The sequence below is a fragment of the Labrus bergylta genome, chromosome 1 (genome assembly GCF_963930695.1).
Source record: "Labrus bergylta chromosome 1, fLabBer1.1, whole genome shotgun sequence".
In the NCBI taxonomy this organism is placed as follows: Eukaryota; Metazoa; Chordata; class Actinopteri; order Labriformes; family Labridae; genus Labrus; species Labrus bergylta.
Genome location: NC_089195.1, coordinates 14634690 through 14660013, shown reverse-complemented (window position 1 = coordinate 14660013; position 25324 = coordinate 14634690). Strand labels below are relative to the sequence as shown.

Below are 25324 nucleotides of genomic sequence, written 5' to 3'. Positions count from 1 at the left end.
TGTAATGATTTATACATTTAACTGTGGTGATTAAACATGACTACAATGTTGAAGTTTGGTTGTTATTCTTTCATATCTCTGTCATCAGTGTCGTTTCTGTTAAGCCTCCTGAAGAAATAATTTGTCTTTCTTCATTTTGAAAGAACAGCAGGCACTGGGAAACTCCAACACTGAACCGACCAATGGTTTGACTTCATCACCCAGTATGTCAGGAAACATTCATTTTGGTTTATATCTTTAACGATAAGTAGATGAGACTCAGACGAACTGCCTCAATATGCAGACATATTTGATCTAAACACACAGTTGTTTCTCAAGTTGCTTGTTGGGCTTTAAAAAATGCAGGCTCTCTGGTTAGCTCACAGTAATCCAATCTGTGACAAATCTACTTATGGCAACATGCCATCGATCAGATCAGGTGGGGACACTTTCTACTGCTCTCTTGTAACACTGATACAGATTCAAACACCTAATGTTGAAGCATTTAGACAAGCCTACTACAGCTGGGCCTCTCATTTAAGATTTTAAATCTGTGTTCAATTTAAGCCAGAGCTCTTACTGGCAAAGATGCCTCACTCATGCCTCACTCATTTGGGGCGCCAGCGGCGCCACGGGCCGGCCCTGACAACAGCACAGCCGGCAGGACCCACACATCTCACTCATTGTAGACAGTCATGACTCAGAGAGATATTTTCAGAGGATATACTTGATTTCTGCTTTATTTCTGTGTGAAATGTTGCACATTCTTCCCTCAGTGGAGAAGTCAGTGACTGATCTATTTGTAGATGAAGTGATTTGGATCTAAAATTCACAAAAAGTGTTATGTCTTAAAGAAAGCAATGTTGTCTCTGTGCTTAACGTCTCTCTCATTCTGCAGACTTTTCCTACTCTGTCCAACCCCCCACCCTCCAAGGACTGGTCGGGGGTCTCGGTGGTGTCTGAGCTGACGTCAGGAGTGATTCTCAGGACCATCACTCAAACCGTGGAGAGCCTTCATGAGGAGCTGAGGAACCTGCCAGAAGTCTGTGAGTCTGCATTCTGACTGTATTGAAAATCTATTCAAGAAGTTTCCTCAGAGGAAAAACTCTCAGGCGGGAATTCACTACGAATGGTTTGCAATCGCTAATAGCATTATGAATTGTGCATTGGTTGCCCTGCTCTGTTTCAAGGTCGTATTCACAAGGCATAGTCCTGCTCTGTGCAGTTTTCTCTTGTTTTTTATCTGATTGTTAAGAAAAGCTGTGGTCATTTCTACTCTGTGCTGCTGTGCTGTGCTGCGCTTTTATCCTTTTTTAGTCACCCAGAGGGGGAAGTTTGAATGGGTCATCCCGTATCAATACTGCAGTGCAGTTACCGCCAACTCTCAACAGATAATACATTTTCACTCAAATTGTGCGTGGCTATGAGCGGCATCTTTTTTTTAATTAGACTTTTTTTTTCAGTGAGCCTTATATGCTGAAAAGCACCAATGCACAGAGATGCTTTTTACAATGCAGTTTGGGATGTTATGGATGTTTCTTTTCAATTTTGTGTTTTTACAAATGTTTCTGCTGCATGTATGTATGCATTAGAGCCCAACCGATCAATGATCCAGCCGATAATATCAGCCGATATTAGCATATCCAGTGACTATCGGTATCAGCTCATTTTATCTCAGACGAGCCGATATTACTGATTTATTCACTTATCAAATAAGATTTAGTTTAAGTTTCATTGTATTACACTGGTTGTTATCTGTCACCAGCAAAGTGCGCTATATGGACTACATTATCACTCTCCAGAGGGTCAAGCAGTGATGCATGTACATGCCCATGTTACTTTCCAGTTGAGTGACCATCTTGTCTTCATGATATATCTTTTCCACATGCAATATATGTGTAAATCTATACCTAGCTCTACAGATCGAAGATAGACATAAGAAAGATATCGCCCAATATATCGTATTGGATTGTTTCCCTAGCCAACATCGCTAACAATATCAACCCCAAAAAAGTCAAATCCGTCGTGCTCTAATCTGCATCATATAAGCCAGTTGTCTACCCAAAAATCATTTTATTCTTGAAGCTTATTATGTCTCTAAATCAGAGTGTAAATGACTGTATGTTAATAGATAAATTATATTTTTATCCAACCATTATTCATAAAATTTTTTTTTCTCTGATCAACAGGCAAGCGATCCCTGTTGGACCAACCTGTAGCCAGGCCCAACCCAAGTAAGAAAATGTTATTTAAACCCAGTTTTCCTGCTCATTCTGAGGTCAATCAATCAATACAGATGTGACAAAATAAAAGATGCAAATATTCTCCTACTTTCAGAGATTAAGAGGGTTCAAGAATACTCAGGTATGGGTGTAATTTTTTTTTTAATTTGACATAACCGCATTAGTTGTTACATGTCAAATTTGTCCAACCATTACTCTCTTTTTCACTTTAGATGACATCACTTTAGATCCCAACACATCCCACCCGCGTCTCATCATCTCAGTTGACGGGAAGCAGGTTCAATGTGGCGAGCGCCATCAGTCAGTACCGGACAACCCAGAGCGCTTTGACCGGGTGGTGTGTGTGCTGGCCCGCCAGGGCTTCAACTCAGGACGTCATTACTGGGAGGTAGGTGGACACAATGTGAAGGGTTCTACATGTGAAATTAATTATTCCTTTATTTCAGGCCACCAGCCCATTTTCTATTTAATTCCTCCATCTCATTGAAAATCAATTAATTGGTCTGAACCTCAGCGTCTTTGCAATAAACTGTGCCACACTTCCAGGTGGAGGTGGGAGGAAAGACTGACTGGGATCTCGGAGTGGCAAGCTGGTCTGTCCACAGAAAGGGCAAAATCACTGTCAGCCCCGCCCATGGATACTGGTTCCTCAGCCTGCGGGATCGAACCGAATATGCTTTCCGAACAGAACCCTCGACCAACCTGACAGTCAATATCAGACCGTCCCGGATAGGCATCTATGTGGACTATGACAAAGGGCTGGTGTCCTTCTACAACGTGGATGCCAAAGTGCTCATCTACACTTTCAAAGATACATTTTCTGACACCCTCCATCCCTTCTTCAGCCCCTGTACGAATAAATCAGGAAGAAACGAGGCTCCACTTATCATCTGCCCTGTCTCAAAATAAAATGAACTAAAAACGTATGGAAATCTTACAAAAGACAAATTCACATTTTCTTAGAAGAGACTGAGCTCCTCAAACAAAGCTAGAACATATTTCATTGCAGGACATTAGCTTACAGGTTGTTTTAGGCTGTGGTGTCACTGACACGCTCAAAACTTCAGACTGAAATCAGCACTATCCAATATTTCTGTTCAAATATTCAGAATCCTCACGTCCAAATATTGGAAATTAGGAGTATTGAGACACAGCTTTATGCATGTTTTAGAGCACAGAGACTCTCAGCTCTTGCTAAAATCCAACAAAAAAATGACAAAGCCTAAATAACAAAATCTGTGAAACTTCTTCCACCAACCAGAATAATTTGATGCATGGCAGAATCTTGGCACTATGTTGATTGCCAACTTAGATCTTCTGGAAAGTTTCACAAATATTAGTTTATATGATGCAAAATCGTTTTAGTTGCAGTACCACAGTTGACCACTGGTGCATTGACTTGTCATTTGTATTGATCTCTTTTAATGTACCATAAACCAACCAGCTTCCAAAGCAGTTGGACCGTTGTGTAAATTGTAAATACAACACTGGAGACTCAATATTTCATTCAACATAGCACAAACATGACATATCAAAAGCTGAAACGGAGAAATGCTTTGGAAACCGGTTGGTTTATGGATCCATTAAAAGAGAAGATTACATTAATACGAGTCAACACTGCTGTAAATATGCACCAGTGGTCAACTGTGGTACTGCAACTAAAACTATTCTACAATCATATATCATTTCCCACATAGACTGCTACAATAAAGTGAGACATTTGTAAAGATTAAAATAAAATATAAAAGCTATTGACAGGACAGGAACACTGATTCCAAAAACGTCCTGACCTTTTCAGATTCAGGGTTGTTTTCCTGCTTATGAAAAAGCTGTTTACCCAAAGGTGAACAAAGACGCTGCACATAAAAGACACCAAAAATGTTTTCCCTCTTTCCCATTAGCTGCAGGAAGACAAGTTTCCGCTGCAGTGTATAACATGGCTGTTTTTCAATACAGTAAATGTACACATGAAATTACATTCATGTCATATCAGTGTGAAATCTCATTTTTAAGATTTAGATGTGTGACAGAGTATATTCCAAATTTAACAAAAAAGAAAACTCTGGATACAAGAAAACAGTAAAACAGACCTATACAAATCAAATCAAATACTGGACTGTGTGTTGTTAATATGCTAACATGTTAAGTTTACACAAATGGTAGGAGTAATGTATAAAATGTGATTTTTTAATAAATGTTAAATGTATAACTATAATTTTATGAACAGTTCCCAGAGAAATTAATGAACAAAAATCAGCAGTTGTTAGAACACATTTTCTTCTTATGTCTTCAGATGTTTGATTTGACAGAAAAACCATAAAATATTTGAATGACGTCCAATAATATCAGACGGTAGAGTTGATGAATAAATAAGTGTGTAATTCAGTTTGATACAAGGTGAAGGGTTTGAGCATGGCGGATAGTATGCAGTGGCGCTGCCAGGATTAAATTTCATAGTGAGCACAAGAACCATTCGAAGGAGTGTCTTCTTGGTTCCCACGCACACATATGATCCCAGTAACTGAGCGAGCAAGAGAGATAGAGAGAGAGAGAGAAAGAGATTTATATACCCGCAATAGCCAATGAGAGCGAGCAGACCGGGAAACGTCACCAACCGAATGTCGCAAACTTTGTTTACCGTTATTAGTTATGTTACACCAATCATGCGCCTCCAAATGTATTTACATCATGAAGAAACAAAAATAATTAAACACAGGTTTAGCTTTCATAGAAAATAATTATAGTGGTAATAAAATGTACGCTGGATGTGTCCAGGGTTATGGCTGGCGGCGCCGCTGATAGTATAGTTTACATGTTTACAGAAAAGATGACAATAATTAAACAAATAGTACAATAGTTTTTAACGTGTCCTGTTAAATCTTTTGTTCTGATATGCTATATGAATAAAAATGGACTGATTGATTGATCTCATCGTCATGTAATGATTTATACATTTAACTGTGGTGATTAAACATGACTACAATGTTGAAGTTTGGTTGTTATTCTTTCATATCTCTGTCATCAGTGTCGTTTCTGTTAAGCCTCCTGAAGAAATAATTTGTCTTTCTTCATTTTGAAAGAACAGCAGGCACTGGGAAACTCCAACACTGAACCGACCAATGGTTTGACTTCATCACCCAGTATGTCAGGAAACATTCATTTTGGTTTATATCTTTAACGATAAGTAGATGAGACTCAGACGAACTGCCTCAATATGCAGACATATTTGATCTAAACACACAGTTGTTTCTCAAGTTGCTTGTTGGGCTTTAAAAAATGCAGGCTCTCTGGTTAGCTCACAGTAATCCAATCTGTGACAAATCTACTTATGGCAACATGCCATCGATCAGATCAGGTGGGGACACTTTCTACTGCTCTCTTGTAACACTGATACAGATTCAAACACCTAATGTTGAAGCATTTAGACAAGCCTACTACAGCTGGGCCTCTCATTTAAGATTTTAAATCTGTGTTCAATTTAAGCCAGAGCTCTTACTGGCAAAGATGCCTCACTCATGCCTCACTCATTTGGGGCGCCAGCGGCGCCACGGGCCGGCCCTGACAACAGCACAGCCGGCAGGACCCACACATCTCACTCATTGTAGACAGTCATGACTCAGAGAGATATTTTCAGAGGATATACTTGATTTCTGCTTTATTTCTGTGTGAAATGTTGCACATTCTTCCCTCAGTGGAGAAGTCAGTGACTGATCTATTTGTAGATGAAGTGATTTGGATCTAAAATTCACAAAAAGTGTTATGTCTTAAAGAAAGCAATGTTGTCTCTGTGCTTAACGTCTCTCTCATTCTGCAGACTTTTCCTACTCTGTCCAACCCCCCACCCTCCAAGGACTGGTCGGGGGTCTCGGTGGTGTCTGAGCTGACGTCAGGAGTGATTCTCAGGACCATCACTCAAACCGTGGAGAGCCTTCATGAGGAGCTGAGGAACCTGCCAGAAGTCTGTGAGTCTGCATTCTGACTGTATTGAAAATCTATTCAAGAAGTTTCCTCAGAGGAAAAACTCTCAGGCGGGAATTCACTACGAATGGTTTGCAATCGCTAATAGCATTATGAATTGTGCATTGGTTGCCCTGCTCTGTTTCAAGGTCGTATTCACAAGGCATAGTCCTGCTCTGTGCAGTTTTCTCTTGTTTTTTATCTGATTGTTAAGAAAAGCTGTGGTCATTTCTACTCTGTGCTGCTGTGCTGTGCTGCGCTTTTATCCTTTTTTAGTCACCCAGAGGGGGAAGTTTGAATGGGTCATCCCGTATCAATACTGCAGTGCAGTTACCGCCAACTCTCAACAGATAATACATTTTCACTCAAATTGTGCGTGGCTATGAGCGGCATCTTTTTTTTAATTAGACTTTTTTTTTCAGTGAGCCTTATATGCTGAAAAGCACCAATGCACAGAGATGCTTTTTACAATGCAGTTTGGGATGTTATGGATGTTTCTTTTCAATTTTGTGTTTTTACAAATGTTTCTGCTGCATGTATGTATGCATTAGAGCCCAACCGATCAATGATCCAGCCGATAATATCAGCCGATATTAGCATATCCAGTGACTATCGGTATCAGCTCATTTTATCTCAGACGAGCCGATATTACTGATTTATTCACTTATCAAATAAGATTTAGTTTAAGTTTCATTGTATTACACTGGTTGTTATCTGTCACCAGCAAAGTGCGCTATATGGACTACATTATCACTCTCCAGAGGGTCAAGCAGTGATGCATGTACATGCCCATGTTACTTTCCAGTTGAGTGACCATCTTGTCTTCATGATATATCTTTTCCACATGCAATATATGTGTAAATCTATACCTAGCTCTACAGATCGAAGATAGACATAAGAAAGATATCGCCCAATATATCGTATTGGATTGTTTCCCTAGCCAACATCGCTAACAATATCAACCCCAAAAAAGTCAAATCCGTCGTGCTCTAATCTGCATCATATAAGCCAGTTGTCTACCCAAAAATCATTTTATTCTTGAAGCTTATTATGTCTCTAAATCAGAGTGTAAATGACTGTATGTTAATAGATAAATTATATTTTTATCCAACCATTATTCATAAAAAATTTTTTTCTCTGATCAACAGGCAAGCGATCCCTGTTGGACCAACCTGTAGCCAGGCCCAACCCAAGTAAGAAAATGTTATTTAAACCCAGTTTTCCTGCTCATTCTGAGGTCAATCAATCAATACAGATGTGACAAAATAAAAGATGCAAATATTCTCCTACTTTCAGAGATTAAGAGGGTTCAAGAATACTCAGGTATGGGTGTAATTTTTTTTTTAATTTGACATAACCGCATTAGTTGTTACATGTCAAATTTGTCCAACCATTACTCTCTTTTTCACTTTAGATGACATCACTTTAGATCCCAACACATCCCACCCGCGTCTCATCATCTCAGTTGACGGGAAGCAGGTTCAATGTGGCGAGCGCCATCAGTCAGTACCGGACAACCCAGAGCGCTTTGACCGGGTGGTGTGTGTGCTGGCCCGCCAGGGCTTCAACTCAGGACGTCATTACTGGGAGGTAGGTGGACACAATGTGAAGGGTTCTACATGTGAAATTAATTATTCCTTTATTTCAGGCCACCAGCCCATTTTCTATTTAATTCCTCCATCTCATTGAAAATCAATTAATTGGTCTGAACCTCAGCGTCTTTGCAATAAACTGTGCCACACTTCCAGGTGGAGGTGGGAGGAAAGACTGACTGGGATCTCGGAGTGGCAAGCTGGTCTGTCCACAGAAAGGGCAAAATCACTGTCAGCCCCGCCCATGGATACTGGTTCCTCAGCCTGCGGGATCGAACCGAATATGCTTTCCGAACAGAACCCTCGACCAACCTGACAGTCAATATCAGACCGTCCCGGATAGGCATCTATGTGGACTATGACAAAGGGCTGGTGTCCTTCTACAACGTGGATGCCAAAGTGCTCATCTACACTTTCAAAGATACATTTTCTGACACCCTCCATCCCTTCTTCAGCCCCTGTACGAATAAATCAGGAAGAAACGAGGCTCCACTTATCATCTGCCCTGTCTCAAAATAAAATGAACTAAAAACGTATGGAAATCTTACAAAAGACAAATTCACATTTTCTTAGAAGAGACTGAGCTCCTCAAACAAAGCTAGAACATATTTCATTGCAGGACATTAGCTTACAGGTTGTTTTAGGCTGTGGTGTCACTGACACGCTCAAAACTTCAGACTGAAATCAGCACTATCCAATATTTCTGTTCAAATATTCAGAATCCTCACGTCCAAATATTGGAAATTAGGAGTATTGAGACACAGCTTTATGCATGTTTTAGAGCACAGAGACTCTCAGCTCTTGCTAAAATCCAACAAAAAAATGACAAAGCCTAAATAACAAAATCTGTGAAACTTCTTCCACCAACCAGAATAATTTGATGCATGGCAGAATCTTGGCACTATGTTGATTGCCAACTTAGATCTTCTGGAAAGTTTCACAAATATTAGTTTATATGATGCAAAATCGTTTTAGTTGCAGTACCACAGTTGACCACTGGTGCATTGACTTGTCATTTGTATTGATCTCTTTTAATGTACCATAAACCAACCAGCTTCCAAAGCAGTTGGACCGTTGTGTAAATTGTAAATACAACACTGGAGACTCAATATTTCATTCAACATAGCACAAACATGACATATCAAAAGCTGAAACGGAGAAATGCTTTGGAAACCGGTTGGTTTATGGATCCATTAAAAGAGAAGATTACATTAATACGAGTCAACACTGCTGTAAATATGCACCAGTGGTCAACTGTGGTACTGCAACTAAAACTATTCTACAATCATATATCATTTCCCACATAGACTGCTACAATAAAGTGAGACATTTGTAAAGATTAAAATAAAATATAAAAGCTATTGACAGGACAGGAACACTGATTCCAAAAACGTCCTGACCTTTTCAGATTCAGGGTTGTTTTCCTGCTTATGAAAAAGCTGTTTACCCAAAGGTGAACAAAGACGCTGCACATAAAAGACACCAAAAATGTTTTCCCTCTTTCCCATTAGCTGCAGGAAGACAAGTTTCCGCTGCAGTGTATAACATGGCTGTTTTTCAATACAGTAAATGTACACATGAAATTACATTCATGTCATATCAGTGTGAAATCTCATTTTTAAGATTTAGATGTGTGACAGAGTATATTCCAAATTTAACAAAAAAGAAAACTCTGGATACAAGAAAACAGTAAAACAGACCTATACAAATCAAATCAAATACTGGACTGTGTGTTGTTAATATGCTAACATGTTAAGTTTACACAAATGGTAGGAGTAATGTATAAAATGTGATTTTTTAATAAATGTTAAATGTATAACTATAATTTTATGAACAGTTCCCAGAGAAATTAATGAACAAAAATCAGCAGTTGTTAGAACACATTTTCTTCTTATGTCTTCAGATGTTTGATTTGACAGAAAAACCATAAAATATTTGAATGACGTCCAATAATATCAGACGGTAGAGTTGATGAATAAATAAGTGTGTAATTCAGTTTGATACAAGGTGAAGGGTTTGAGCATGGCGGATAGTATGCAGTGGCGCTGCCAGGATTAAATTTCATAGTGAGCACAAGAACCATTCGAAGGAGTGTCTTCTTGGTTCCCACGCACACATATGATCCCAGTAACTGAGCGAGCAAGAGAGATAGAGAGAGAGAGAGAAAGAGATTTATATACCCGCAATAGCCAATGAGAGCGAGCAGACCGGGAAACGTCACCAACCGAATGTCGCAAACTTTGTTTACCGTTATTAGTTATGTTACACCAATCATGCGCCTCCAAATGTATTTACATCATGAAGAAACAAAAATAATTAAACACAGGTTTAGCTTTCATAGAAAATAATTATAGTGGTAATAAAATGTACGCTGGATGTGTCCAGGGTTATGGCTGGCGGCGCCGCTGATAGTATAGTTTACATGTTTACAGAAAAGATGACAATAATTAAACAAATAGTACAATAGTTTTTAACGTGTCCTGTTAAATCTTTTGTTCTGATATGCTATATGAATAAAAATGGACTGATTGATTGATCTCATCGTCATGTAATGATTTATACATTTAACTGTGGTGATTAAACATGACTACAATGTTGAAGTTTGGTTGTTATTCTTTCATATCTCTGTCATCAGTGTCGTTTCTGTTAAGCCTCCTGAAGAAATAATTTGTCTTTCTTCATTTTGAAAGAACAGCAGGCACTGGGAAACTCCAACACTGAACCGACCAATGGTTTGACTTCATCACCCAGTATGTCAGGAAACATTCATTTTGGTTTATATCTTTAACGATAAGTAGATGAGACTCAGACGAACTGCCTCAATATGCAGACATATTTGATCTAAACACACAGTTGTTTCTCAAGTTGCTTGTTGGGCTTTAAAAAATGCAGGCTCTCTGGTTAGCTCACAGTAATCCAATCTGTGACAAATCTACTTATGGCAACATGCCATCGATCAGATCAGGTGGGGACACTTTCTACTGCTCTCTTGTAACACTGATACAGATTCAAACACCTAATGTTGAAGCATTTAGACAAGCCTACTACAGCTGGGCCTCTCATTTAAGATTTTAAATCTGTGTTCAATTTAAGCCAGAGCTCTTACTGGCAAAGATGATTGGAGGTCAAACCTCATCTGATTCAGTAGTACCATTCATTTCTTACAAATGGAGTAAAGATGGTTAAAGTTAACCATATCAAAAAATATACTAAAGCCTTAACATTAGGCTGATTATCTCCGGCGAATACTTTTGTGGTCATTTCTGTAACACAGATAAGAAACATCAGGACAAGACAATGGACACCATGAGATTGGCTGATTCGTGAGTTTAATATGATGGTATGCAACATGAAGCAGAATTAATTTGACATAAAAATTAAAGTAGAGATGACTTCAAGTCTAAACTGAGTTAAAATGAAAGTGAAGTGACAACAGCCACCTGGACGAATGTGCACTCAGTCTTCATTGCGTCTGCAGAATTATACTCACACCTGTGAAGTTGTACATCACTGTTCTCTGTGACACGTCTGATCTTTGTCTTATAAGAAATTCCTTATAAGAAATTCCTACAGATGTCTCTGAAGCCTTGTTCACACCTGCACAAAACTCCTGAAAAACTCCTGAAGTTTTCGGGGTGAGCTGCATATGTGAACATAAACAGCCAAATTTTTTCACTATTTCACTATTATCTTGGTGGGGGGAAATTTTTTCATTGCAATTGGTGCAGGACCATAGACTGTCTTCACATGATTGGTATGATCTTCATGCACATAGTTAAACTAAACTAAAGGCAAATATTCTTATTAAAGCGCCTTATAGCGGATTCTGATTCTTCGTTTGCCACTTCTGCATGGTTCTTTTAATACCATGTCTTGAATAGACACCCCCTGCCCCCTAGTCCTTTCCAACAGGTACATGTCTCATGCTGCGAGGTGCATGTGTGAACAACCCGATCAGGAGGATTTCAGGGGAGGTTCTCCCAACATTCTCATAATATTATGTGCATATGTGAAAACGGCTTGAGACTCAATTAACACATTTTCCAACCAACTCACATTTTCTTTAATATGTAAATTGCTAAATAAACAAATAAAAAAAAACTAGTTGTGATCAGTAATTTACACTTTTGGCTACGTCTTCCTTTTTTCCTGAAGTTCAAATGTTATTAATACAGTTCAGTAACAAACACTTTATACTTTACTCTGTTGCAGCATGAAGTTAAAGGAAGAACGTGCGACATATTAATAAAGCAGAAATCAAGTATTACCTCTGTAAATGTCTCTCTGAGTCATGACTGTCTACAGTGAGTGAGATGCTCGAGTCCCTCCAGCTGAACTGTTATCGGAGCCGTGTTTACATGGAGGGAAAGGCCGGCTCCTTCCCTTGTGTATAAAAGCTGTTTTAGTCAAGGACTACAGAGAAGAAGAAGAACAAACTCACTGATTATTTAGATGTCACAGTTTTTAGATCACGCTAATTCCGTGTAAATGTATGTGCAATGTGAAGCTATGAGCTAACTAAAGAGTGCTAACATTAGCCTGCTAACTCAACAATGCAGGCCACAGGTGATTGCAGCTCGAGCCAAGGACTATTTATTACACGAGTGGAGGGGGGCTGGAGGTCTGCCGCTGGGGCAGAGTTGTTGTTTGGTTTCATGCTGGTGCTCAAGAGCGACATCTACTGGATCAAAAAGTCGCACATTCGTCTTTTAAGTTAACACACACCTGATCTGAATTGGACAGTTGATTAATTACAAAAAGAAAACATCATGCAAGTACAGGAGGGAAAACTCCACAATCTCTGTCAGCATACGGTACATTCAAACTGCTGATACAAGCTGTCATAAAACAGGAAACAGGCTACATAAAGGTAGATTAACATCGAACTAAGATCTCATTTTAAAAAAATAAGCAGCACAAACCAGAGAAAACTTATTTTTTCTCATCAGTCAAACATTCACACACCGAAGTGTTTTTGGTGACATGTTTGTTTTAAGATATGTGAATATTAGCATGCTTTTTGAATACTATGTGATTTCAACAGCTCAAGTCTACAGTGTGCTCGATGTATATCAGAAAATAAATTGCTGTACAGTGTTTGGGAAAGTGCTCCTGAAGGTCAGAAGTATAGAGGGGACAGCATGAGACAAAGCATTCCTTGGTTGTGCAGCTGTACAGATAAAATCTGTGTTATAGAGGTTATGACTTATTTGTGGTGCAGATCATGATTTTGATTTGACAGTTTGTGTGTTTCTCTGTTTGTGTGCGCTGGTTCACTGAACCTCCACCAACAGAGGCGTAATGGTTGTGTTGATTGGACAGCTGGTGGTGTTTAAGTTTTCTCTCTCAGGAATTTTGTTGTTGAAAAAAAACACTATTATATTCATTAATTTCTAACAAATGTGTTCAAATACCACAAAAGCATAATAAAGCACCACAGAACCCTTATTCGCTGATCAAAGAGGTTTCACTTTCCTTGGTCTTTGCTGCCCCGCGCTGCCCTGAATAACACTGTCTCAGATATGCAGTAAATATATTCATGTATGTACATTATTATAAGTGTGTATCGTTGCATCATATCCTCTTACGCTCGCTGCTTTGCTTTGTGAGAGCGTCTTTCATTGTACCCAGGCACCTCACCCCCTCCAGCATCACGGGAGTCCCATGATGTGGGTCTGAACAGAATGAGAGAGAGAGAGAGAGATGCAAACAGTGAAAAGACAAAACCTGCTTTTTTTTTAGGGTTGACACACAAACACAATTCTTGATATAAGGCTGATAAATAAAACCGTACTCAATACCTATTTTCATAGCACTGTACATTGAAAAAAGTCATGTTGTTTTGACTGCGTTAATCATGTGACATCTTGTCCCTCTTGGCGCTCTATAAGCCATTTTTGAGGTTTTTAGGAGATTGGTCTGTATCCATCCTGAGTCAGGATTTCATTTCACACAGTAGCTGTGCAGCACTACTTTAAAAAATAAAGGTAACATCACGATCATAAGGTTAAATTCTTTGCATTACTTTGATTCCCAAATCAAGAAAATCACAAGGACTTAAAAAACGTTTTACATTTCAAAATGATTGAGTTTAAAAATATAAAAGAAGTTATAAAATAATTTGATTAGCACTTATAGACAGGAGAGAAACACACAAAATACACATTTCAAAAATCACCAAACCAGCAAAATAGAAGCACACATAAAAAAAAATTACTGACTACTTAAAATAAAACATTTTGCCTTAAGTTCCATTGACAGGAGCATTCAAAAATTAGCTGTTTGATGGATGTGTGTTAGTCTGAGTGTTTAGTAAAGGGACTACATATCCATGAGCTGTAAATGTGTGTGTAGAGGAGTGGTACATACCAATGACCTTGGCCTGGAATCTGACCTTCAGACTGCTGTCCTTCCTCCCTTTGGTAACCAGGGTGATCTCCTCCTGCAGCACCCCCTCCTGGTGAGCCCTGTACTCACACTGGACTTTCACTCCTAAAGATGGGGAAAGAGAGGGTTCATCAAACTCAACATTTTCATTCTTTGAGTTTTATTTGTGTGTGTTAGAGTCTGTTCCAGCTGATCAAGGACACTGTGATTTAAAAGTGATATCGAGGAACAGATAAATAAGAATAAAGGAGCAGAGAGGGAGGGTTATTTTAATCAGTCACTGTTCAGGGTCATCAGAGAGAAGTGCTGACAGAGGAGAGGTGTATTTTCGCCTCCTGTGCTTTAACTGCACTTTGAGACGTTTCGTGTATGTGCAGAATATTGTTAACTCAGCACTACAGTAAAACCTTCAGTCCCCTGAGACAAAGTCGGATGCATATTTGATGCACAGGCTTCATTTGGCCTCTTTGGAGGGCTGGATATGAAGGCTGAGAATAAGTCAAAATCCCACCTTAAATCTATGTAAAGCTGCTGGTTAACTACCTTTGTCTTTTCTAATGCCAGGCGTCTACAGTATGGTAAAATGTGTATGAGCAAAAATCAGGGCATCACCAACATTCAAAGGAGAAAAAAAAGTTACAGAGCTATAAATCTCGGGAGAATATATGTGTAAATTCATCTTATACTTTAAGATGAAGGAAACGCACAAACTTTGGCATCATATAGTGGTGCTAACTGACCTCTAAGGGGATCCCCTACATTAGGACTCCTTCTCGGATTATCACATGGCGCTTACAGACTCCCATTTGAAGGCAGAATACGTATGTCCCTGTTATGCCTTGCTTGCAGCATCAATGATCAATGATGGGGTGGAGTCGTGGAGTCCCTGATCCGCCATCAATGCAGCTGAACTCCAAACAGAGTATTGCCGACCATCCACTAAACCAGTAATGAGACTGTAAACCTGCCTGTGTTAGCAGAAAACAATAAAGTCTGAAACAGAGGTCTGCTCATGTTTCCATCTCTGTTTTACGAGTGTGTTGTAGTCAGCCCTGTCTTTAGTGTCTGATGACGAATACAACAAAGATGCTCATGGATCGACTTGTGAATGAATCAATATGAAAACTGCCACCGTGCATTCAGGAAATCATTGTGGTAGACCAAGAGTAAGACAACCTGGTGCAGACTTGGTGAAAAGCTCCCTATTTCAACCAGACCATCCATGCACGTATCCACATCAACCTTAAACTTTATTGACCCTTTGTTGGCTTTCTGATTGGTCCGTGGACTCACCAATCAGAGGGCTGCCTCTCTTAACAATCGATGGTGGGCTACATCCAGTTAGACAGACTTTAGCCTGGGCTAATTCTTTTCAGTGTGTTGGGGTGACATTTTTACAGTTTTTTTTAGAGATTCTGAGTTGCCCTCATACACCCTACTTTATCTTTACAAATCAAATCAATAAAAAAAATTAAAGTCTTTGAAATCGTGGGGGATTTTTACTTATTTCAAATGGGAAGGAGCCTGGTGACATAAGATTTGGTCTTACCTATTAACAGTATAAGGGCTGGACTTGACAGAGGGTTACTTCCTGGTGAGGGCGGGGCTTGAAAAAAGGGTCAATTTATCTCTGAAGGGTAATTGATTTTTCGGTAAGGCAAAGAACAAAACATAAAACCAACTGGGCCTGCCCGATATGAAAGAAGTCTGAGATGTGTCCATCCATACGTTGTTCAATATTGTGATGAGGACATAGCGTGATAGTGCAAATGGTTGTAGTTTCAATGCATTTCTTCTGTTCTTCATGTTTTGCACGTATTTGGTTTTGTCACAATGGTTTTTTTTAACTCACCTTCTAATGTCGAGTTTATACGGTGAATCCGGAGGCTGGCAGGTTTCCGAGATGGAGAGCAGGAAGGAAGACAGGAGAGCTCTTTTCCCACTGTGGGGACATCGGGGACAGTGAAGACGATCTCATAACAGTGATGGCTCTTCAGGAAACCAGCCTAGTGAGGGAGGGGGTAGTTGTTATAGTTTCATACTCTGGACAACCCACCGGATCCCCCTTCAGCTTGCGAGGAACCGTTGAGAATCTGCCACACATATACACAACAGACCAAGAGAGCCAAAAACACGGACAAACCTTGACCAAGTAGCTGCCATCCTTCTCGAGGACAGCAGTGAGAGACGAGAGATTTGAGTGGTCATCTCTCCGTGTTGGGGAGCCGGGGGGCTCATCGTCATCAGGGAAACGCACCCCGCCCGCCTTGGAGGTGGAGTCTATAATGACAAAGAGACGATACACCTTAAATATCCCAACAATCAAGCATGATCATGATGTAATGAAAATACGTCAAAAGTCAAAGCAGATATCCTATATAAAAAAAAGGGAAATTGGTTAACTAAAGAAGAGCACCAGGTAAACAATAGTTACTTTAGCAGAAGATCACTGTCCAACACAAACTATTTTTTCAAAATTAAGACACATATTTACGAGAATTCAGGGCACTTCCTTTAGTGTCCAGACTGGGTTCAAGGACAAAGAAGCCTGATATATACTTATTATTGACCCATCCGTATTGAAAATATGAAGCTGCCAGTCATTTTTATACTTTTGTTCTACAGTGTAAAGGGAAATATTCTCTAAATACAACGAAACATCAGTGAATTGACGTTCTGACTAAGAATTTGCTGTTTTTAGAAATATAACTAGTGTCCCGTGTGCTGAGCAAGGGTCACACGTGCTCAAAACTTGCAGTTTATCATATTATCTCTGATTTTCTTCAGGTGTCAGGGGATGTAAGCATACGTCATTTTGAAGTTTCTTTAGTTTCTCAAAAGTGCTTTATACATAGTTTGTGTTATTATCACTGCTGTGGTGAAGGCAGACCTGTTGGACATCTTTCCATAATTTTAGGTCATCTAAATCTGTACATTTTCTCCCCTACCTAATGCTGACATGCTGCAGATGAAAACAATCTGCGGGAGCTCAGAAAATGTAGGGTTAAGATAAAGTTACAAAATAATGAAAAGAGAGCATAGAGAGCGGAGAAACATTTAATAAAGACGTCCAGGACTTTAATCTCTGTGAGTCCGGTTAGAGTAATTTTGTATTTTTGTTCTTATTTAGTATAATAGTGTTTTGATGCATTACTCTGTGCAAGTAAGTTGCACAGAGCTGTGTGCCTTTATTGTCATTGCTCAGACTTAAAAGAAAAAAAAGAGCAGAGCCATTTGCGGCAGAAAATGAGAACATTTAGCGCCCCTCCCTTTCCTATGACCCATTTGTGAAGCCTTTTCTTCCACCGATTCTTCCTGCAATTCAATATCTGAACATGAAATCAGGAGGAACACTGCCCCCTGGTGTCTGCAGCCAGACATAACTGTATGAACGCCGAACTAGTGAAGGTCATCACAAACACTCTCAGATAGGTTTTTTTACCCTTTATCTTACTATTTTTAGCTCTAATATTAAATACATCTCGCTATTTTTTAATCTAAAAGAATATATATATATATATATACATGAAAGATAAGACGATAATGGCGATGGCCAACAGTCCCCATGTGACGCACACGCACACACACACACACACACACACACACACACACACACACACACACACACACACACACACACACACACACACACACACACACACACACACACACAATCTTACCTTTTCTTCCCGTTGCCATGGTGATGCAGTTAGGAATTTGGATCAGTTAGACGATATCCGAGTGATGTCATCACTGACCTCCTGAGGACGGGGAGAAACAGAAAGAGCCAACATGACACCTCTGCACAGGATCAGGTGCTCCGGCTCACTTTTTAAGAAAAACTGGAAAGGGTCAACCTGAGTACTAGGCTATACAATCTTTTAAAGGTTTCCAAATCTGGATGTTTCAGCGCTCTTAATGGGACTACATGCTTCACACTTTGTCCACAGGGGGGCACCAAATCCACCAAAACGGAAAGTTCCTCACAGTTGGATGCAGCAATCCAAGAGCAAAATATTACAAGAGGAAAAGACTCAAGGCCATCTGAGCGCTGTAGTTCACACTTTAGAATTACGTAAAGCCTATACTCGTCTAAGGATAGGTGGGGGGGAGAGGGATGATATTTAAATTACAACAGAAGAATGGCTCAACGCGTGCAAAAAACAACACTAAAATACAAATTGATGGACATGGAGGGAGTTTGGGTGGAAAAATCCACTCTGGGAATATGTATAAAACACGACTGAATGAATTTGATCATGAAACCCATGAAATTAGGGTCTGTTGTTTGAGTCATGAGGAATGAGATGGGAAAACGCTGTCAGCTGTAAATGTCAATCATTTTAAAGTATTCAGAACTCCTGCTGAAGCGGAGTGATACATTTTCCACAGCGAATCGATTGTTAGCCATTCAAGGTAGACTTTCCACAAGCTTCCTGAGTTTGAAACTATCGTAAATGCTCCTGCCCAAAGTTTATAATATCAACCTGAAGAAAAATATGGCTTATTTATGATCTCCTGAAAAAGATCTACTACAAAAAACCTTAGGGTGTCACAACAACATCTCTGACTGGTGAAATCCGCTGTTACCATTGAACTGTGGCTGTAGGCTGCTATCCAAGCCCCCAGGAAGTGCGCTGACCATTGAAGCCCATTTCACATGGTGGCCGGACCAGGTATTGCAGTGTCACAAGATGCCATTGGGTCAAATAATACCCCCATAAGCTTACATCTGGAAAGAGATGTCTATCTGATTCATTTGTTTGAGGCACATCACCTGCATTCATGTTGTGTCAGACACATCAGAAAAACGAGTTTGCACGTGAACGCCTGCTCATGTTGAAACAAAAACTCAAACTCGAGAAGAATTTGATTCCCGACTTGACGTCAAAGCCTACTCATCATCAACATTGCGGGAAACAAATGTTTTTTTTTACTTTTAAATTATTAATGTATTGCGTTTTTGCTCCAATATAATTTATAATATGGCATTACCATTGGTTGTTTTTAACAAGAGTGACCTAGAAGTTAGAAAAGTTAACACTGATTCATTCCGGCTTTCCAAATTGAAAGCACGTGAACACACCGAGGTCGGAAGAACGACTTCCCAACTCTGAAACCTCGACCATCCGAGGAGCACACGAAAGTCAGTGATGTTGTTCTGCTACATCCTCACTGCAATGCCTCTTGTCCAATCCGATTGCTAGGTGTATAATGATGGACATTTAGGCCTAACCAAATGTTTTGCAGACAAGTAAGATGTTAATAACAAGAAATAGGGTGCCCCCCTGCAACAATAGCTAGAATTTACAAAAGATATCTGTATGGAAAACATGATCATCATCTGAGACTGAGATAAAATGTTTTTAGTTACAAATGCAGGAAATGGTTGATTCATGTATCAATGTAAAATGGGCTGTTTTAGTAGGTTATAATTACGTTGTCTACTCCTTGTCCTTCATTACCCATGTTTATGCACATAGTAAGTTTAGCACAAACTTAAAATCAGTAAAAAAAATAAAACGTTTCTGAAAAAAATGTCGGATTTTTTAAATCTTCTTCAGTTTGACCTACTTTTACGTTATCTATCTATCTATCTATGTTCCCTTGAAAATCATTCCCATGGTTTTAGGAGACATAAACATTTTTGGCGAGGCCATAATCGCTTCGTCATTGTGAGGGAAGTGATGTTGATTTATGGAGAGCAGGAGAAAAGAAACAGGCCTGATTTTGATTTAATAAGTGTCCCATAACTGTTGGGACATAGAGGAATCAGATATCTACATGCGTCTATGCTCCTTTAAACACAAAACACAGATACACACGCCTTGTTGTCGCGCACCGTGCAGCCTCCCTCCTACAAAACAGACCATCAGTCATCGCTAACAACATCACAGGTGAACGTACCTCTCAGCGAAGATGAGCAGGACGTTTTTCAGTGCAGCTCTACAGCCATCGCAGCAGCGGTGACACGTCGTTAGCTGAACAGAGACAGAAAACACTCTGTCCTTGAGATGCAGCCGCGACGTACAGACAGAGGCGAGGATCAAACATGCTGCGTGCGCGCGCGGGCGTGTGCCTTCACAGCGGACTCGCGCGAGGCGTCCCGCGAGGCAGTTTATGGGACACGGCCCAGCAATGTGGTGAAATGGCTCTTCATTTAGTAGCCTATTCCGGATTTTATAACTCATCTGCAGAGTTATAGTTTGAGGAGTTAGTGTAATAAGTGCGCAAAAATCAATCAATCAATCAATCAATCAATCAATCAATCAATCAATCAATCAATCAATCAATCAATCAATCAATCCATCCATCCATCCAGCTCTCAATCGATCAACTTGATTTACCGGTAGCATCTTTCAGACTTCAATTGCAGTTCAAAGTGCTGCAGGGGAGAAAAAAAAAGTGATTTGACAAAAGTGAATTTGTTAGATGCACACCAATAAGAATTCAAGGAAATAGCATTAAAATAAAAAATATGGACAATAAAAACAATAAGAGACAAGAAATAAAAGACCAAGCATTGAAGTAAAAAGTTATAGACATACAAAATAATATTTGAATGTTAGTAAAATACAATACAATTTTATTATTGGATGAATTAAAAACATATTTTATATTTGTATAATAAAAAAAAATATAGGCCTATAAATTAATAATGTGTTAAGATAAAATAAGATTAACCTTTGTTAATCACACAGCGGAGCTAAAATAAGAAATGTTAAGAAATGGCCTAAATACAAACACCAAAAGACCAAAATGTAAATTTAGTAGAATAACGATAGTGTAAATAAAATAAGTAAATAAATCATAACCCTGAAATTATTAAGCACACAAAAGCCAGACTGAATAAATCACTTTTTAGATTTTGTTTAAAAATATCAATATTCTCCGATCCTCTGGAAGTCAGTTTCAAAGTCTGCATGCGTAACAGCTGAATGCAGCATCACCTAACGTTTATGTTTAGCTCTGTGCAGTGACGATTCTAGAGTCTGTTGGGGCCCTATAGACAAAAATCAATTGGGGGGCCCTCCAACCATGTCACTTCTCCTGTCTTAACTTGTGTCGGTGCTCATGTTTTTGCAGATTTACATTTTGCATTTAATTCTGAGCTTATTCAAAAAGTTCAGTGAACATGCCAGTGCCTTCTCAGAGGATGGCATGTTGGGGCCTGGCGATATAGGGCCTGGCGATATAGTTGCCCAAGGGCAACTATATCGCCAGGCCCCCATGGCAATTGGCTACTTTTGCCTATTTATAAAACCACATATTGTGATGTCACTGAGGCCATGTCCATGTTTTCTACAGTCATGCTCTGAACCCATTGTCCCATATTAAAGGGATACTTCACACGTTGAAACATGAATCTGTATTGACATTGGGTCATATATGTAGTAGAAATGTGAAATAAATTTTGAAGTTGGTGCCTTCTTGGCCGAGAAAAGGCAGAAATTGTCTTTTTGGCTCATGTGGATGAAAGAAACCAAATCCCAGAATGCACAGCACCGCAGGCCACTCCCACTCCCTTCTATTTCAGAATCAGAATCAAAAATACTTTATTAATCCCAGAGGGAAATTCGATCTTTACAGTTTCTCCGAAATATTCAATATAGCAGTAGAAATATAGTAATAAAAACATTTAGAGACATATTTACTTTAACACATGAGGCCATTTCCTCAACAGATTCAGAGATTTCTTCCAGAATTGATCTTGGAAATTCCTGGCAGAAAACAGACTCTGTGTCTGTATCCATACAGCTGCTAGCATAGCATAGTGGCCCCGGCAGCCGGCTATATTTATATCTTTTTGCCATTATCAGCTTTCTCCATAGAGCCTGTTAGCATAGCTTCCAAGCAATATGGCGGACATTAAGTTTCAATTTTGGGAGTGAGTTCCCATCCACTGATCTGTGATAGGTCTGTAGCTTCAGTGGTCAAAAATATGAGGAACTAGCGTTGTAGTTTCACCCCGCTAACCACAACAGCTTCCAGTGACTCAAAAAATGTCATTTTGCATCACTGGAAGCTCCTTTTCTGACTTAGAAATACAGAACTTTCCAGTCTCAGGGGGAAATGAGGGCTGGATGCACGACCATTCAAAAATACTACAAGTTTATACAATTTGTTGATCAATTTCAAAATAAAACACAATATACAGTCTCCCAATCTTATATTCCATCACTTTATCAACATTTTGACAAAAAACAGGAACTGAATGAACAATGAACCTAAGAAAAAAAAAATCAACAAGATGTCTGCATGATTGAAACTGGCTCAAAGTGAAGGATTTTAAGAACGTTTTATTTTATTATCTTTGATAAATTCATCATGGTGAACACACTAAAAATAAAATATCAACACCCCTTTCCTTCTGTTGTCAATTGAAATGCAATGCGAGTTAATGCATTTTGTTTTAAATGAGTTCAAATTTCGGCCACAAAAAATCTGAACGATTTAACCACATTTTATTTGTGTCCAAATGTTGAAAACAAAACAATTTATAGGCTTCATTTGTGTTAAGACTTCAGCCTGTGGTTATACAGCCATGAGAAGTTAAAATTACAATAAAAGTTATTTGATCTAAATATTGAACATTATAGCACAAATGTGAAAGTCTTCGAATAATAAAACTATTATTTTAAAAACTGTGATTTTGATGATCAAGTTTCTAACATAATATTTGTCATTTCCTGTTTAAGAAGAAAAAGTAATAAGTTAAGTAAATATTTTCCATCTGCTTTAAAATGTATGAAATGTAAAAATCTACGTGATTTTACATTTTTAAGCCTTCAGTAAGGCACACGCACTTTATACTCGGAAAACAACATTTTTGTTTTAAAATGCATATTTTGCACAGAATATGGATTGATGTGGATACAGAAATATTTTGAATTAGGCTAATTAACAAATAACATTTAGTCTAATCTCTTATAGATATGTGTATAGGCTAGCCTATGCTAGTTCTGAGGAACTGTGAAACTCAGTCTACCTTTGAGTTTATCTCAGCACTGATCATGTTTAATTATTCATAACTTACTGAGCTCCATACAGCAGACAAACAAAGGATCAATAAACATAAACTCTAAAACTCACCTTTTCCCCATGAGAAATACAAGTGTTTCAGTTTTTATTGATTTATTATGAAAATCAGCTGAAATGTTCACGGTGTCAGTGAGCAGTCTGACCAAACTGCAGCCCAGACCTCAGCCATCATCAGTGTGTTTGCTGCCATCAGAAAAACGTGATTTTATCATAAAGTGATCATCAACAGATGTTTGTTTTCACTCTGAGTCTCTGAACAAACATCCGCAGCTGCAGGAAAACGACTTTTCATGGAGCTCTGATGTGATTTTAATGATTTTAGGAGAGAAATGAGCGTGAAAAGCCGCCGAGCAGAGCTGGTCGGGACGGTGAATGTGTGAGGTTTGGAGGCTCCACAAAGAAAAATGATCGAGCAGCAGAGCTCAACATGACTTCAATATGAAGAGACACAAGTCCCCTATGAGCTCCTTCACTTTCAGCCTTCAGCACGGCTCCTACATTTAGTTAGGACTATTTTTATCACCGACAGAAAACACAAGTTGACCGATTTTAACACGGCACAGAGACGCGGGGTGGGTTGAGTCTCTACGGTTCTCATGGTGGGTTTAAGGGCAGCCTCGAGAGCAGGGACTCCCAATAGTTGATCCACTTCCTGTGAGAGAGACACTCCGAGAAAACTATGGCAGAAGTAGCACCAGCCCCGGCCAAAGAGGCAAAGAAGAAGGCCCCCAAGCCGAAGAAGACCGGCCCCAGCGTCGGCGAGCTCATCGTGAAATATGTGTCCGCATCCAAGGAGCGGAGCGGCGTGTCCGTGGCCGCCATCAAGAAGCTCCTGGCTAACGGAGGCTACGATGTGGAGAAGAACAACAGCCGCGTCAAAGTCGCCATCAAGAGCCTGGTGGCTAAGGAGATTCTGATCCAGGTCAAGGGGATCGGAGCCTCCGGCTCGTTCAAGATGAACAAGAAGGCCGAGGAGAAGAAGACAAAGAAACCGGCAGCCAAGAAAGCCGCTCCTAAAGCAGTCAAGAAGCCCGCAGCTAAGAAACCTGCGGCGGCCAAGAAGCCCAAGGCATCGGCAGCTAAGAAGCCAGCAGCCGCCAAGAAGTCCCCGAAGAAGGTCACGAAACCCGCAGCTGTCAAGAAATCAGCCAAGAGCCCAAAGAAGGCCGCCAAGAGCCCCAAGAAGACAGTGAAAAAGGCCCCCGCAGCAAAGAAACCCTCCGCAGCCAAGAAAGCCCCCGCTGCCAAGAAGGCCCCCGCTAAGAGGGTCGCCAAACCCAAAACCAAGAAGGCAGCACCCAAGAAGAAGTGAGCTGTCAATCAGCGACCCCACTAAAACGGCTCTTTTAAGAGCCACCCACATCAAACATAAGAGTTCATTCCTACCTGTCAAATGTATTAATTGTTTTATAAAGTAAATTTAGATCAGATAATAATTCAACTTCAATGTATTTTATATGGATGGAATTAAGTTATTAATAGATCAGTACCAAGGAAAATAATAACTTAATAATAAATTGTCCATGTGAGAGATTAAAGTTAAGTACTCTGCACATGGATTAATGGTAGATTCGATTAATGAAAAGGTTGGAGATTAAATGGACTCTAAACCTACCCAAATCATTACCTGGAGAAAAAACAATGTTGAACTGTAGTATAAAAGGCACAAACCAGAGGTCTGGGAACACATTAACTGTTCACTAACATTTCAATTACCTTGCCAATGCCCTAAGCAGAAGTTGACATGGACAGGTGGAATAAAGAGCTTGAACTATAATACCCCTTAATTATACAAATTTGAAAACAAAAGGAGTATAAATTAAGGCCCATTACAATTTGAAATGATATGTTCCATGGAGGACTAATTAGATAACCAACAGGATATTTCTATACACGAATAAACAGGATAAAGTAGTTTTAGCTGCTTGGTTAATTTCTGTAAACGTCCTGTGTTATTTTAGAGACGATGAAAATTGGTGTCAATTATTATAATCAGTGGTATAGTTTTCTCTGAATCCTTCACTGATAAGACTGGTACTGTGAGTCATAAACACAAGGTTGTTATTTATCGGCACATGATTTGACGACGGAGGATTAGGGCCACGTTAAAGAAAAAAAACATGA

The 25324-nt window shown here is 39.4% G+C and overlaps 4 protein-coding genes across 4 annotated transcripts; 3 read left to right on the top strand and 1 right to left on the bottom strand.

Moving 5' to 3' along the window:
• Positions 1–805: 805 nt before the first annotated feature.
• Positions 806–5148, top strand: LOC136179978 (erythroid membrane-associated protein-like; the record flags this gene model as incomplete). The annotated part of the gene is made up of 5 exons (XM_065959098.1): positions 806–1025; positions 2169–2213; positions 2317–2343; positions 2435–2610; positions 2769–5148. Coding segments are annotated over 5 exons (831 nt in total), but the record flags the coding sequence as incomplete, so codon positions are not given.
• An 816-nt stretch (positions 5149–5964) lies between these two features.
• Positions 5965–10307, top strand: LOC136179913 (erythroid membrane-associated protein-like; the record flags this gene model as incomplete). The annotated part of the gene is made up of 5 exons (XM_065958604.1): positions 5965–6184; positions 7328–7372; positions 7476–7502; positions 7594–7769; positions 7928–10307. Coding segments are annotated over 5 exons (831 nt in total), but the record flags the coding sequence as incomplete, so codon positions are not given.
• A 774-nt stretch (positions 10308–11081) lies between these two features.
• LOC109986865 (adipose-secreted signaling protein) lies at positions 11082–20232 on the bottom strand. The gene is made up of 6 exons (XM_020637719.3): positions 20066–20232; positions 17839–17919; positions 16302–16438; positions 16011–16164; positions 14141–14263; positions 11082–13446 (listed from the first exon to the last, which is right to left on the bottom strand). Exons 2-6 carry the CDS (start codon positions 17855–17857, stop codon positions 13346–13348), a joined length of 534 nt encoding a protein of 177 aa, XP_020493375.1. The 5' UTR covers positions 17858–17919; positions 20066–20232; the 3' UTR covers positions 11082–13345.
• A 1529-nt stretch (positions 20233–21761) lies between these two features.
• LOC109986879 (histone H1-like) lies at positions 21762–25206 on the top strand. Its single transcript, XM_065954675.1, has one exon. The coding sequence runs from the start codon at positions 23880–23882 to the stop codon at positions 24510–24512; it is 633 nt and encodes a 210-aa protein (XP_065810747.1). The 5' UTR covers positions 21762–23879; the 3' UTR covers positions 24513–25206.
• Positions 25207–25324: the final 118 nt, after the last annotated feature.

Bases quoted from the DNA above. Each gene is read 5' to 3' on its own strand.
- LOC109986865 (XM_020637719.3), bottom strand. The intron at 14,264-16,010 runs GTGAGTTAAAAA...CCCCATCTTTAG, and splicing joins TATAAACTCGACATTAGAAG to GAGTGAAAGTCCAGTGTGAG. The intron at 13,447-14,140 runs GTATGTACCACT...CATTCTGTTCAG, and splicing joins ATTCCAGGCCAAGGTCATTG to ACCCACATCATGGGACTCCC.
- LOC109986879 (XM_065954675.1), top strand. From the start codon at position 23,880: ATGGCAGAAGTAGCACCAGCCCCGGCCAAAGAGGCAAAGAAGAAGGCC.